We start from the raw sequence: 13,402 nt of genomic DNA on the forward strand, positions 1-13,402 counted from the left end.
ACAAGGAAAAAAACAAAAGGTGTACAGTGGATTTAGCTTCTCAGATAAGGGAAATTTCATTTGAAAGTTTTACGAATATTACTACTCATCACATAACAAGAAAATGCTTGCCTAAGATCCCTGTTCTCGTTTCATCCTCTGTTCAATTTGTTCTTCATTACTCATTACCCCTCAATTCCAGCCCAAGCGAAAAATGAACACTGGCACCATCAGAGCGAGAGTCCACAACTGTACACATACTACACTGCCATGAAAAGAAATCGCTACCAAAATACAACATACCACCTTGCTATTTGTTTGTGAGAGTTTTTAGAGACTAAGAAACAATTTCAATAGATTAACAATTCCACAAAACTTCTTAAGGTTCCGCAAAAACAGGTAATCATAAAAAGACTATATTGTTTCCTGTATCTTACCTATCAATTTCTTCAAGTTTTTCATCTATCATTGGACCCATCTGTTGGCAGACAACTGTAAATACAAAAATATTTTAAAAGCTTGAAACTTAAACCAGTTTAAGCCAACTTCAACAATTCTTAACAATTGAGCACCAATATGCCGTGTCATGCAAATACAAAGAGAATTAAGTTTATGCTAGAGAAAGGAACAACCTAATTTTAATACTATTCAGCACCAATATAAGTATTACGTGACTGAAGTCAAATTTAGAACAGAAATCCCACCATGTTCTCTAGAAGTACTAAGATTATAGACTGTGAAATTTGGAATCATCTCAAAATGATTGTTAGCTAAATAAATGAGCTTGAGTCACAACACATAAAATATATAATTATGTACAGATTAGATATGAATATTTTTAATTTATTTAAGCCATTTCAAAATTAAACATTTTTTGCATTTCCAGATGTAAACACTGACATAATGAATAGCACAATATTCAGTATTAATAACCAGACTTTCTTATATAAAAATATTTAAGAGTATTTATCCATTTTTTTCTCCAAAGGACATTTTTAAAAGAGGCCTAAAAATATTTGTTTAAATGGTTTCAAATTTCTTGGGGACTAAAAAGACACATCAGCATGCATCAAATTACTACATTACAAAGTTAATACAGATAATGAATAATTTTTGACCTTTAAAATCATGATGTCAAGAAAATTAAAAGAGGAATAGAATTTCTAATATTTTGACTCAATTTATTATGCTGTTATTTCTAATTCTGTCCTTTGGACTGCAAATCTCTTCAGCCAATTTCACTAGTGGGCTAAACAAAGACAAAGACTACTTCCTTGAACAGGACAGGCAAGTTTATAACACCTTCCAAGTATTGTACTTATTATTATTTTACTATAAGTCTGTTTCCCACCAGAGATTTCTAATCTCTAGAAGCAAATACACGGCAGAAGAATTTTAAGACATTATAAATAGCTAAAATACGAAATGAGATTAAAGAGTACCTAATATTCACTAAGTACCTTCTAAGTCCAGGAGATCTTGCGGATCTGGTTGTGAATCTGTTGGATCTATACTCTGGAGTACGTGCAGGGCTCTATCCATCTTATCCTAAAAAGTAATAGGACACTTAAAAACTCAAGAGTTTTAATTTCAATGAATATGAAAATTACTCTTTCCAAGCATTCTCAAAGATAATACACATTAAAAGTCTTGATAGTTTATTAAACAAAAGAAGGACTCTACCTCATCTATATAAACAGGTTCAGGCTCTGATTTCTTAATTTCCTCTTCCTCCTCATCAATTACATTCACTTTGTCCACAGCTGCTATGGAAACAAAGTAAACTTTAAAGTCCTTAGCATTTACTTTGGAATTTTAGTCATTTATTTTAAGTAGCCCATTTTACCCATAGGGGAAAAAAAGGAAATCCCTCAAATAGTCATCCCATTTCATAATCAATGTTATTACATATGTTCATTCATTCATGACACAAAAATTTATTTAGCCCTTACTATTATGCCAGGCATTGTGCTAGGCATTGGAAACATACAAGCAAATTAAGTACACAGGAATCCTTGTCCTATAATATTAATGGGAACTGTCACTATAGGCATTTTCTGGAAAACTGAGGGATACCACGACAGTCAATGGACATACAAGACAGTAGAGTATTATCTACTTGGCTAATTTCAGAGTTAGGTATTTAAGCTCCTTCTGCACTCTTTTCCTTGCTATAAAAAAATGCATATTCTATATGAACAAAAAAATCTTGATTTCAATCTAACTTGATTAACAGTTAAAGCAGCACAAAACAAAAAAACTCTCATAAAGGCTAAAAATTTACAAATGTACATATCTAGAAAACTATTTAAATGTTCATTGCCATTTTGCTATAGTATGATATTTTAATAAAGTAAATTTTGGTAAAAATAAAATTATAATAGGCGGAGCCAGGATGGCGGCTTGAGTAGAGCAGTGGAAATCTCCTCCCAAAAACACATAGAGCTATGAAAATATAACAAAGAAAACTCTTCCTAAAATAGAGACCAGAGGACACAGGACAACATCCAGACCACATCCACACCTGCAAGAACCCAGCACCTTGCGAAGGGGGTAAGATACAAGCCCTGGCCGGGTGGGACCCGAGCGCCCCTCCCCCCGGCTCCCGGCGGGTGGAAAGAAACCAGAGCGGTTTTTCTTTTTTTTGGCGAGTGCTTTTTGGAAGCCTTAAAGGGACAGGGACCCCGTTGCTAGGGAGGCAGGGCGGCAGGACCAGTGAGGGGGTGCCTGGGACCGGCGCCTGAGGACAAAGAATATCGCGCATTTTTCCCTACGGGACCAGTGGGCGGGTGCCTGAGACCGGCGCCTGAGGACAGAGGAAATCGCGCGTTTTTCCCCTTTCTTTTTCCTCTTTTTGGCGAGTGCTTTTTGGAAGCCTTAAAGGGACAGGGACCCCAGCGCTAGGGAGGCAGAGCAGCAGGACCGGTGAGCGGGTGCCTGGTACCGGCGCCTGAGGACAAAGAATATCCCGCGTTTTTCCATGCGGGACCGGTAGGCGGATGCCTGAGACTGGCGCCTGAGGACGGAGGAAATCGCGTGTTTTTCCCCTTTTTTTTTCTCTTTTTGGCGAGTGCTTTTTGGAAGCCTTAAAGGGACAGGGACCCTGGTGCTAGGGAGGCAGGGCACCAGGACCAGTGAGCGGGTGCCTGGGACCGGTGCCTGAAGACAAAGAATATCGCGTGTTTTTCCCTGCGGGACCAGTGGGCGGGTGCTTTTTGGAAGTCTTGAAGGGACAGGGACCCCGATGCTAGGGAGGGAGGGCACCAGGACCAGTGAGCGGGTGCCTGGGACCGGCGCCTGAGGAAAAAAAAAAAAAAAATCACGTGTTTTTTCCTTTTTTTTTTTTTTTTTCCTGTTCCCTCTCTCATTGTTGCTGTTGTTGTTTTGGTTTGGAGAGTGCTTTTTGGAAGTCTTAAAGGGGCAGGACAGGACACTTAGACCAGAGGCAGGGAATCTGGGGATCTCTGGGCACTCTAACCCCCTGGGCAACAGGGAGTGCAGACTCCCCTTACGGAGATAAATAGCCTCCCGGCCACTCCCCCTCCAACAGGGCTCCACCACTTTGGAGGAGCAGCCCCAGCCAGGCCACGTACACAGCAAAAGCGGAGATAAACTCCAAACCAACCGGGCAGGTAGCTGAAGCCCTGTCTGTGCACAGCTGCCAAGCATAAGCCACTAAAGGTCGCTATTCTCCCAGGAGAGGAAGGCCACAAACCAACAAGAAGGGAAGCTCTTCCAGTGGTCACTCGTACCAGGTCTGCAAACTATCTCTATCACCATGAAAAGGCAAAACTACAGGCAGACAAAGATCACAGAGACTACACCTGAGAAGGAGACAGACCTAACCAGTCCTCCTGAAAAAGAATTCAAAATAAAAATCATGAACATGCTGACAGAGATGCAGAGAAAAATGCAAGAGCAATGGGATGAAGTCCGGAGGGAGGTCACAGATGTCAGGAAGGAGATCACAGAAGTGAAACAATCCCTGGAAGGATTTATAAGCAGAATGGATAAGATGCAAGAGGCCATTGAAGGAACAGAAGCCAGAGAACAGGAACATATACAAGCTGACATAGAGACAAAAGGATCTCCAGGAATGAAACAACACTAAGAGAACTATGTGACCAAACCAAAAGGAATAATATTCGTATTATAAGGGTACCAGAAGAAGAAGAAAGAGGAAAAGGGATAGAAAGTCTCTTTGAAGAAATAATTGCTGAAAACTTCCCCAAACTGGGGGAGGAAATAATCGAACAGACCATGGAATTACACAGAACCCCCAACAGAAAGGATCCAAGGAGGACAACACCAAGACACATAGTAATTAAAATGGCAAGGATCAAGGACAAGGAAAGAGTTTTAAAGGCAGCTAGAGAGAAAAAGGTCACCCATAAAGGAAAACCCATCAGGCTAACATCAGACTTCTCGACAGAAACCCTACAGGCCAGAAGAGAATTGCATGATATACTTAATGCAATGAAACAGAAGAGCCCTGAACCAAGGATACTGTATCCAGCACGACTATCATTTAAATATGATGGTGGGATTAAACAATTCCCAGACAAGCAAAAGCAAAGGGATTTTGCTTCCCACAAACCACCTCTACAGGGCATCCTACAGGGACTGCTCTAGATGGGAGCACTCCTATAAAGAGCACAGAACAAAACACACAACATATGAAGAATGGAGGAGGAGGAATAAGAAGTGAGAGAAGAAAAGAATCTCCAGGCAGTGTATATAACAGCTCAATAAGCGAGCTAAGTTAGGCAGTAAGATACTAAAGAAGCTAACCTTGAACCTTTGGTAACCACGAATCTAAAGCCTGCAATGGCAATAAGTACATATCTCTCAATAGTCACCCTAAATGTAAATGGACTTAATGCACCAATCAAAAGACACAGAGTAATAGAATGGATAAAAAAGCAAGACCCATCTATATGCTGCTTACAAGAAACTCACCTTAAACCCAAAGACAAGCATAGACTAAAAGTCAAGGGATGGAAAAACATATTTCAGGCAAACAACAGTGAGAAGAAAGCAGGGGTTGCAGTACTAATATCAGACAAAATAGACTTCAAAACAAAGAAAGTAACAAGAGATAAAGAAGGATACTACATAATGATAAAGGGCTCAGTCCAACAAGAGGATATAACCATTCTAAATATATATGCACCCAACACAGGAGCACCAGCATATGTGAAGCAAATACTAACAGAACTAAAGAGGGAAATAGACTGCAATGCATTCATTTTAGGAGACTTCAACACACCACTCACCCCAAAGGATAGATCCACCGGGCAGAAAATAAGTAAGGACACACAGGCACTGAACAACACACTAGAACAGATGGACCTAATAGACATCTATAGAACTCTACATCCAAAAGCAACAGGATATACATTCTTCTCAAGTGCACATGGAACATTCTCCAGAATAGACCACATACTAGCTCACAAAAAGAGCCTCAGTAAATTCCAAAATATTGAAATTCTACCAACCAATTTTTCAGACCACAAAGGTATAAAAGTAGAAATAAATTCTACAAAGAAAACAAAAAGGCTCACAAACACATGGAGGCTTAACAACATGCTACTAAATAATCAATGGATCAATGAACAAATCAAAATAGAGATCAAGGAATATATAGAAACAAATGACAACAACAACACTAAGCCCCAACTTCTGTGGGATGCAGCGAAAGCAGTCTTAAGAGGAAAGTATATAGCGATGCAGGCACACTTGAAGAAGGAAGAACAATCCCAAATGAATAGTCTAACATCACAATTATCGAAACTGGAAAAAGAAGAACAAATGAGGCCTCAAGTCAGCAGAAGGAGGGACATAATAAAGATCAGAGAAGAAATAAACAAAATTGAGAAGAATAAAACAATAGCAAAAATCAACAAAACCAAGAGCTGGTTCTTTGAGAAAATAAACAAAATAGATAAGCCTCTAGCCCAACTTATTAAGAGAAAAAGAGAGTCAACACAAATCAACATAATCAGAAATGAGAATGGAAAAATCACGACAGACTCCACAGCAATACAAAGAATTATTAAAGACTACTATGAAAACCTATATGCCAACAAGCTGGAAAACCTAGAAGAAATGGACAACTTCCTAGAAAAATACAACCTCCCAAGACTGACCAAGGAAGAAACACAAAAGTTAAACAAACCAATTACGAGCAAAGAAATTGAAACGGTAATCAAAAAACTACCCAAGAACAAAACCCCAGGGCTGGACGGATTTACCTCGGAATTTTATCAGACACACAGAGAAGACATAATTTCTCCCTAAAGTGTTCCAAAAAACAGAAGAAGAGGGAATACTCCCAAACTCATTCTATGAAGCTAACATCACCCTAATACCAAAACCAGGCAAAGACCCCACCAAAAAAGAAAATTACAGACCAATATCCCTGATGAATGTAGATGCAAAAATACTCAATAAAATATTAGCAAACAGAATTCAACAGTATATCAAAAGGATCATAGACCATGACCAAGTGGGATTCATCCCAGGGATGCAAGGATGGTACAATATTCGAAAATCCATCAACATCATCCACCACATCAACAAAAAGAAAGACAAAAACCACATGATCATCTCCATAGATGCTGAAAAAGCATTTGACAAAATTCAACATCCATTCATGATAAAAACTCTCAGCAAAATGGGAATAGAGGGCAAGTACCTCAACATAATAAAGGCCATATATGATAAACCCACAGCCAGCATTATACTGAACAGCGAGAAGCTGAAAGCATTTCCTCTGAGATCGGGAACCAGACAGGGATGCCCACTCTCCCCACTGTTATTTAACATAGTACTGGAGGTCCTAGCCACAGCAATCAGACAAAACAAAGAAATACAAGGAATCCAGATTGGTAAAGAAGAAGTTAAACTGTCACTATTTGCAGATGATATGATACTGTACATAAAAAACCTTAAAGACTCCACTCCAAAACTACTAGAACTGATATCGGAATACAGCAAAGTTGCAGGATACAAAATTAACACACAGAAATCTGTAGCTTTCCTATACACTAACAATGAATCAATAGAAAGAGAAATCAGGAAAACAATTCCATTCACAATAGCATCAAAAAGAATAAAATACCTAGGAATAAACCTAACCAAAGAAGTGAAAGACTTATACTCTGAAAACTACAAGTCACTCTTAAGAGAAATTAAAGGGGACACTAATAAATGGAAACTCATCCCATGCTCATGGCTAGGAAGAATTAATATCGTCAAAATGGCCATCCTGCCCAAAGCAATATACAGATTTGATGCAATCCCTCTCAAATTACCAGCAACATTCTTCAATGAATTGGAACAAATAATTCAAATATCCATATGGAAACACCAAAGACCCCGAATAGCCAAAGCAATCCTGAAAAAGAAGAATAAAGTAGGAGGGATCTCACTCCCCAACTTCAAGCTCTACTACAAAGCCATAGTAATCGAGAAAATTTGGTACTGGCACAAGAACAGAGCCACAGACCAGTGGAACAGATTAGAGACTCCAGACATTAACCCAAACAAATATGGTCAATTAATATTTGATAAAGGAGCCATGGACATAGAATGGCAAAATGACAGTCTCTTCAACAGATGGTGTTGGCAAAACTGGACAGCTACATGTAGGAGAATGAAACTGGACCATTGTCTAACCCCATACACAAAGGTAAACTCAAAATGGATCAAAGACCTGAATGTAAGTCATGAAACCATTAAACTCTTGGAAAAAAAACATAGGCAAAAACCTCTTAGACATAAACATGAGTGACCTCTTCTTGAACATATCTCCCCAGGCAAGGAAAACAACAGCAAAAATGAGCAAGTGGGACTACATTTAGCTGAAAAGCTTCTGTACGGCGAAAGACACCATCAATAGAACAAAAAGGAACCCTACAGTATGGGAGAATATATTTGAAAATGACAGATCCGATAAAGGCTTGACGTCCAGGATATATAAAGAGCTCACACGCCTCAACAAACAAAAAACAAATAACCCAATTAAAAAATGGGCAGAGGAACTGAACAGACAGTTCTCTAAAAAAGAAATACAGATGGCCAAGAGACACATGAAAAGATGCTCCACATCGCTAATTATCAGAGAAATGCAAATTAAAACTATAATGAGGTATCACCTCACACCAGTAAGGATAGCTGCCATCCAAAAGACAAACAACAAATGTTGGCGAGGCTGTGGAGAAAGGGGAACCCTCCTACACTGCTGGTGGGAATGTAAATTAGTTCAACCATTGTGTAAAGCAGTTTGGAGGTTCATCAAAATGCTCAAAACAGACCTACCATTTGACCCAGGAATTCCACTCCTAGGAATTTACCCTAAGAACGCAGCAATCAAGTTTGAGAAAGACAGATGCACCCCTATGTTTATCGCAGCACTATTTACAATAGCCAAGAATTGGAAGCAACCTAAATGTCCATCAGTAGATGAATGGATAAAGAAGATGTGGTACATATACACAATGGAATACTACTCAGCTACAAGAAGTGGAAAAATCCAACCATTTGCAGCAACATGGATGGAGCTGGAGAGTATTATACTCAGTGAAATAAGCCAAGTGGAGAAAGAGAAATGCCAAATGAATTCACTCATCTGAGGAGTATAGGAACAAAGGAAAAACTGAAGGAACAAAACAGCAGTGGAATTACAGAACCCAAAAATGGACTAACAGGTACCAAAGGGAAAGGAACTGGGGAGGATGGGTGGGCAGGGAGGGATAAGGGGGGAGAAGAAGAAGGGGGGTATTAAGATTAGCATGCATGGGGGGGAGGGAGAAAGGGGAGGGTGGGTGCACAACACAGAGAGGACAAGTAGGGAGTCTTCAACGTTTTGCTAAGCTGATGGACAGTAACCGTAATATGGTTGTTAGGGGGGACCTGATATAGGGGAGAGCATAGTAAACATAGTACTCTTCATGTAAGTGTAGATTAAAGATTAAAAAAAAAAAAAAAGAAAGAAAGAAAGAAAGAAAAGGGGGATTACTCCTTGATAGGATAAAACTATTGGTAAATCAAAGATCAACTCATGCTTTAAATATCCTTAATGTTGATCACTCAAAGGGTGTCAGATGATCAGCTATGGAGGTACTCTTTTCTGATAATATTCCTTTCTCTTAATAAAAAAAAAAAAAAGAAAGAAAAAAAGCAGTCCCTGTGTGCTGACCTCCAGTGAGTTCTGCAAAGTGGTATAGAGGGCATGTCAAAGTGTGGGCAAAGGGTCTGTTTGTTTCTATGCAGAAGATCAAGGCCTAGCTTGGATACCCAGAAAATGAACTAAGACACGATATGAGGAGGAGCTTCCGGCATCAGCACTCTCTGGAGGACTCATGCCGGGGGATGATCATCAAAAAGCCTCCACAGGGATCCGGACGATGCTGCGGTTGTGGCTGCATCCAGCCCACCGTCTCCTGGACTTGCCATAAGAATGAGGAGGGAGATGTCTAGGCTGGCATGTGCATACAGTGAGACAACGAATTTGACCGGATCTGTACTGTTGGAACTCAACCAGGAGTTGGGAGGGGTGCAAGTTGTAGCACTCCAAAATCTTATGACTATAGACTATCTACGGTTAAAAGAACATATGGGAGGTGAACAGATCCCAGAAATGGGTTGCTTTAATTTGTCTGATTTCTCTCAGACTGTTCAAGTACAGTTGGACAATATCCATCATATCATAGACAAATTTTCACAAATGCCTAGGGTGCCTAAATGGTTTTCTTGGCTTCACTGGAGATGGATGGTAATTATAGATTTGCTTTGTTTATGTCACCGTATTCCTATTATGTTAATATGTGAGTGCAAATTAGTTAGTAGTTTAAAACCTATACATGCTTAAGTTACTCTACAAGAAGATATGTCAAAGAAATAATCAATCCTCCCATGTTTTCTTCCATATGCTACCTCTATAGCTTTTCTTCTTCCTTCCTAATTACAACCCTTAAATAGAATTTGTGCCTCATATCGAAGTTACTGAGTATCATAATTCCTCCAGGTGGCAAAGATACCTCGAGATAAGGGCTGGGCATAGAAGCCACAGGGCATAAATCTGCAAAGAAGTAAAAAGCTAACCTTTGCAAACAATATGGCTTCTCTCTCACTTACCAACTTTACATTTCCCTGTATGGCCCCGGAAGATGACTGGTTAGCCAGAGACGGGTAAGATTCCTCAAGGGAGGAACAACCTAAGACAGGCACAGTCGCAGGGGGGCCATCAGGTGAGAAATTGGGGATCAACAGAGGTGAGGCTCAGAACCTCATCCCCCCTGCTTTGAGAGAAATCTTCTGCATCCGTGGATGTTTTATTGCCCTTGTCTAGCTCGGAATAGCACAGTCTACAGGCACACACCTGATCATCTACAATTGCTCTCTTACAACACTAAACTATGTTTTCTACCTTTATCTTGCATCTACCACTTCAGCATTTTATTAAAAATAAAAATAATAATAATAATAAAGGGAGAAATGTGGGATCCACATATAAATCAAGTATAAAAATCAAACGAATATTCATATTTGACCTGATTGTTTATAGTTCATAATGCGTGATCAAAACCGGAAGTTTCTGTGATGAATGCCCTTGTACTGTTCACCATGTAAGAATTTATTCACTATGTAAGAATTTGTTCACCATGTAAGAACTTGTTTGTTATGCTTCAGAAGATTGGAGACTGACGAGAGTTAGGCTTGAGATGGATTAATGATTGTACATTGAGCATTGACCCCCCTATACTGAATTTTATCGTTGTTAACAACCATTTGATCAATAAATATGAGAGATGCCCTCTCAAAAAATAAAATAAAATAAAATAAAATTATAATAAAGATCCAAATAACCAAAGGATTTTGAAGTCTCAAAAGTTAGCCACATATTTCAAAATTTGACTAACTTTCAAGAATGTTTTAAGGAGCAGAGTTTAGCATAACATGAGGATATATTTATTGAAAACCCGAAGTATTTTTTTACTTTTAAAACCGCAGCTCAATCTATCCAATGCCAAGAGGAGATCACTATATAGAATCCCCTGAGCATGATCTATCAAGTTAAAATGGTGTCCCCAATTTTGCTATTTAGTCAGACTAGAGGAATAAAAAGCATAAATAGTGGCAGACTACTTGGTATTCAAACAAGTATTCATCTCCCTCAATTTCATTTTAACTGAGTACACCACTCTATCCATACAAGATGATGCTACACAGAAAGGATAAACTTCCAATTTTAGCTCCTTCTCTAGAACTGGTTAAGATTAGCATTGATATGTCTTACAGTGAGTCAGTAAAAATACATTCTGAAGGCAGATTGGCTGACTGTAGAATTCTAGCTCTATCACCTACTAGTCATGTATCTCCTCAGCCTCAGTTTCCTTACTTATAACCAAAGTACCTATCTCACAGACTTGTGATTAAATAAAACAGTGCAAGCAACGCACTTTGCACACCTGATAGTGTTCAAACGCCACTGAACTATTTTATTTCTGACCATAATCAATAGTATTATCAGTTGTTCTTTACCCTCAGCTCTCACCCATCCCCCCTGTAAAAAATGGGTGCTTTTTCTACATGGCTGACAGCAGCTAAGGGGAACTGTCTATGGCTGCAAAACTCAGTGAAGCGCAGAAGATCTGAACCAGGAGCCTCCTGTCCTGTTTAGACTGTTATTGTCTTGAGTTCTCTAAGATCAAGTCAAGGTAAGGTAAAGTCTAGAACTTAGGAGTATTCCTAACCCCTGTGATCATTCCTTGTCAAACACCCTCCTCCCACCTACCCTGTTCAATAGTGTGATTCAGTGATCAATAAAACCATTTTTCTTTGTACTGAAGACAGAAAATGCCTCTTAAACAATAATTAGGTTGATTTAAATATTTACATGGTATTCACAGATTCTTTTATGCATTGTATGTAACTATGTACATTAACACTCAAAGGATTTAAAATAAAATGGTAAGGAAATAATTCCTGGAGTTGGTAAGTTATTCCTGGATAAATTAACCCCTTAATTTGGTAAGAAGTAGGTTAAACTATATTGCCTATAAATAAATGATTTAAAACAAAAGCTATATACCAATCTACTTTATATTCAAAATTGAACCATAAAATTCAAGTGTAAAGAACTTGAATAGATTTAACCTTCCCTAAGATTTAACTTACCTGCCTCAGACTCTATGTTTAAATTAGTTGTTACAAAATTAGATGGGAAGAGTCCTATTCCTCTGTGGTTTTCTCCTTTCCACCAATTGGCATCACTGAAAACACAGAACAAAATGTCATTTTTTCCTCCACATTTTAGTACATTCATGTCAAGAGGAATTAAAATAAAAATTAGATGTGGCCTATTTAAAATACTATTTTATATCCAAATATATTTAAAAACAGTTCTTCTTAAACTTAATAAAAGATATAGGAAAACACAAATAAAACATCCATATTTACATACTTAAATTTAGAACCAAATATCAACTCTTCGTATTTGATTCTAGGCTTGAAAAAAATAAAACACTAAAGATTAACATGAAGACCGTTTTATCAATAACACCAAGTTTCAAACCCATATCTATCCTACTACACCACCACCATAAAGCTGGTATGCAGCCTTCCTGCCAGTGTATTTTTTTTTGTTTACATTTATCTATAGCCAACTCTATAGATACAGATGTTAATTATAGATCTTTTAAAATTTATGTTAATACTTTCAGATTTCTGTTTATCCCTTTTAAATTAAAGATCCATCACATGAATATGGCATATTTGATTTCTCCACCCCCATACAGATGAACATGTCCAGTCTTTCATCATTATGAAGACTGGGGTAATGATCACACTAGATTCTAGGACACACATGCAGTAATTCTCTAGGCTTATTCACAGATATGGACTTGGTAGGCCACAGGATATGAGTATTTCCCATTTTAGATATTGCCACATGTTCCCTATAGTGGTTGTGGCAATTCACTACCCTCCTTCCTTCAGCAGCATGGAGAATGTCATTCTCCCTCACACACGTTAAAATCTAAGCAACACTTGACACCAGACAGGAGGGAAATCACATCTCACTGCTGTGCTTAGCTACACCTCCTGAGCACCCACATGTGCTTGCTGGCCATTCAGGCTGCCTCTTCTGTAAACTGCTCGTTCATGTCTTCTGTCCATTTTCCTTTTTTCACTGGGTCATTTTCCTCTTCATGGGTCTGTAGGAGTTCTTTACATATTCTGGATGGCAACTGTTTGTATGAATTATGCAAATATCTTCTCTCAAACTGTCACTTGTCTTTTAATATATGTTTGTGGTTTCTTCTATTACATGACGTTTTTTGTTCTATGTAATCAAATTCAGCATTCTTCTACAGTTACATTTTTTTTAAAGAAATCTTTATCCTTGAACTCCTAAATC

General features: G+C 38.5%; 1 protein-coding gene across 5 annotated transcripts in view; it reads right to left on the reverse strand.

Annotated features, from left to right (window-relative positions):
• STAM2 (signal transducing adaptor molecule 2) overlaps nt 1-13,402 on the reverse strand; it is a 48,489-nt gene that overhangs the window by 8,876 nt on the left and 26,211 nt on the right. For 4 of the 5 annotated variants that reach the window (XM_036996046.2, XM_036996043.2, XM_036996045.2 and 1 more), the window contains 4 exons: nt 12,163-12,257; nt 1,663-1,745; nt 1,440-1,527; nt 417-471 (listed from right to left, as the gene is read on the reverse strand). In XM_036996046.2, coding sequence (XP_036851941.2) covers nt 417-471; nt 1,440-1,527; nt 1,663-1,745; nt 12,163-12,257 — 321 coding nt within the window. The remainder of the gene's footprint in view (nt 1-416; nt 472-1,439; nt 1,528-1,662; nt 1,746-12,162; nt 12,258-13,402) is intronic. The other variant, XM_036996044.2, reaches the window with a different exon arrangement.

The sequence above is a fragment of the Manis javanica genome, chromosome 7 (genome assembly GCF_040802235.1).
Source record: "Manis javanica isolate MJ-LG chromosome 7, MJ_LKY, whole genome shotgun sequence".
In the NCBI taxonomy this organism is placed as follows: domain Eukaryota; kingdom Metazoa; phylum Chordata; class Mammalia; order Pholidota; family Manidae; genus Manis; species Manis javanica.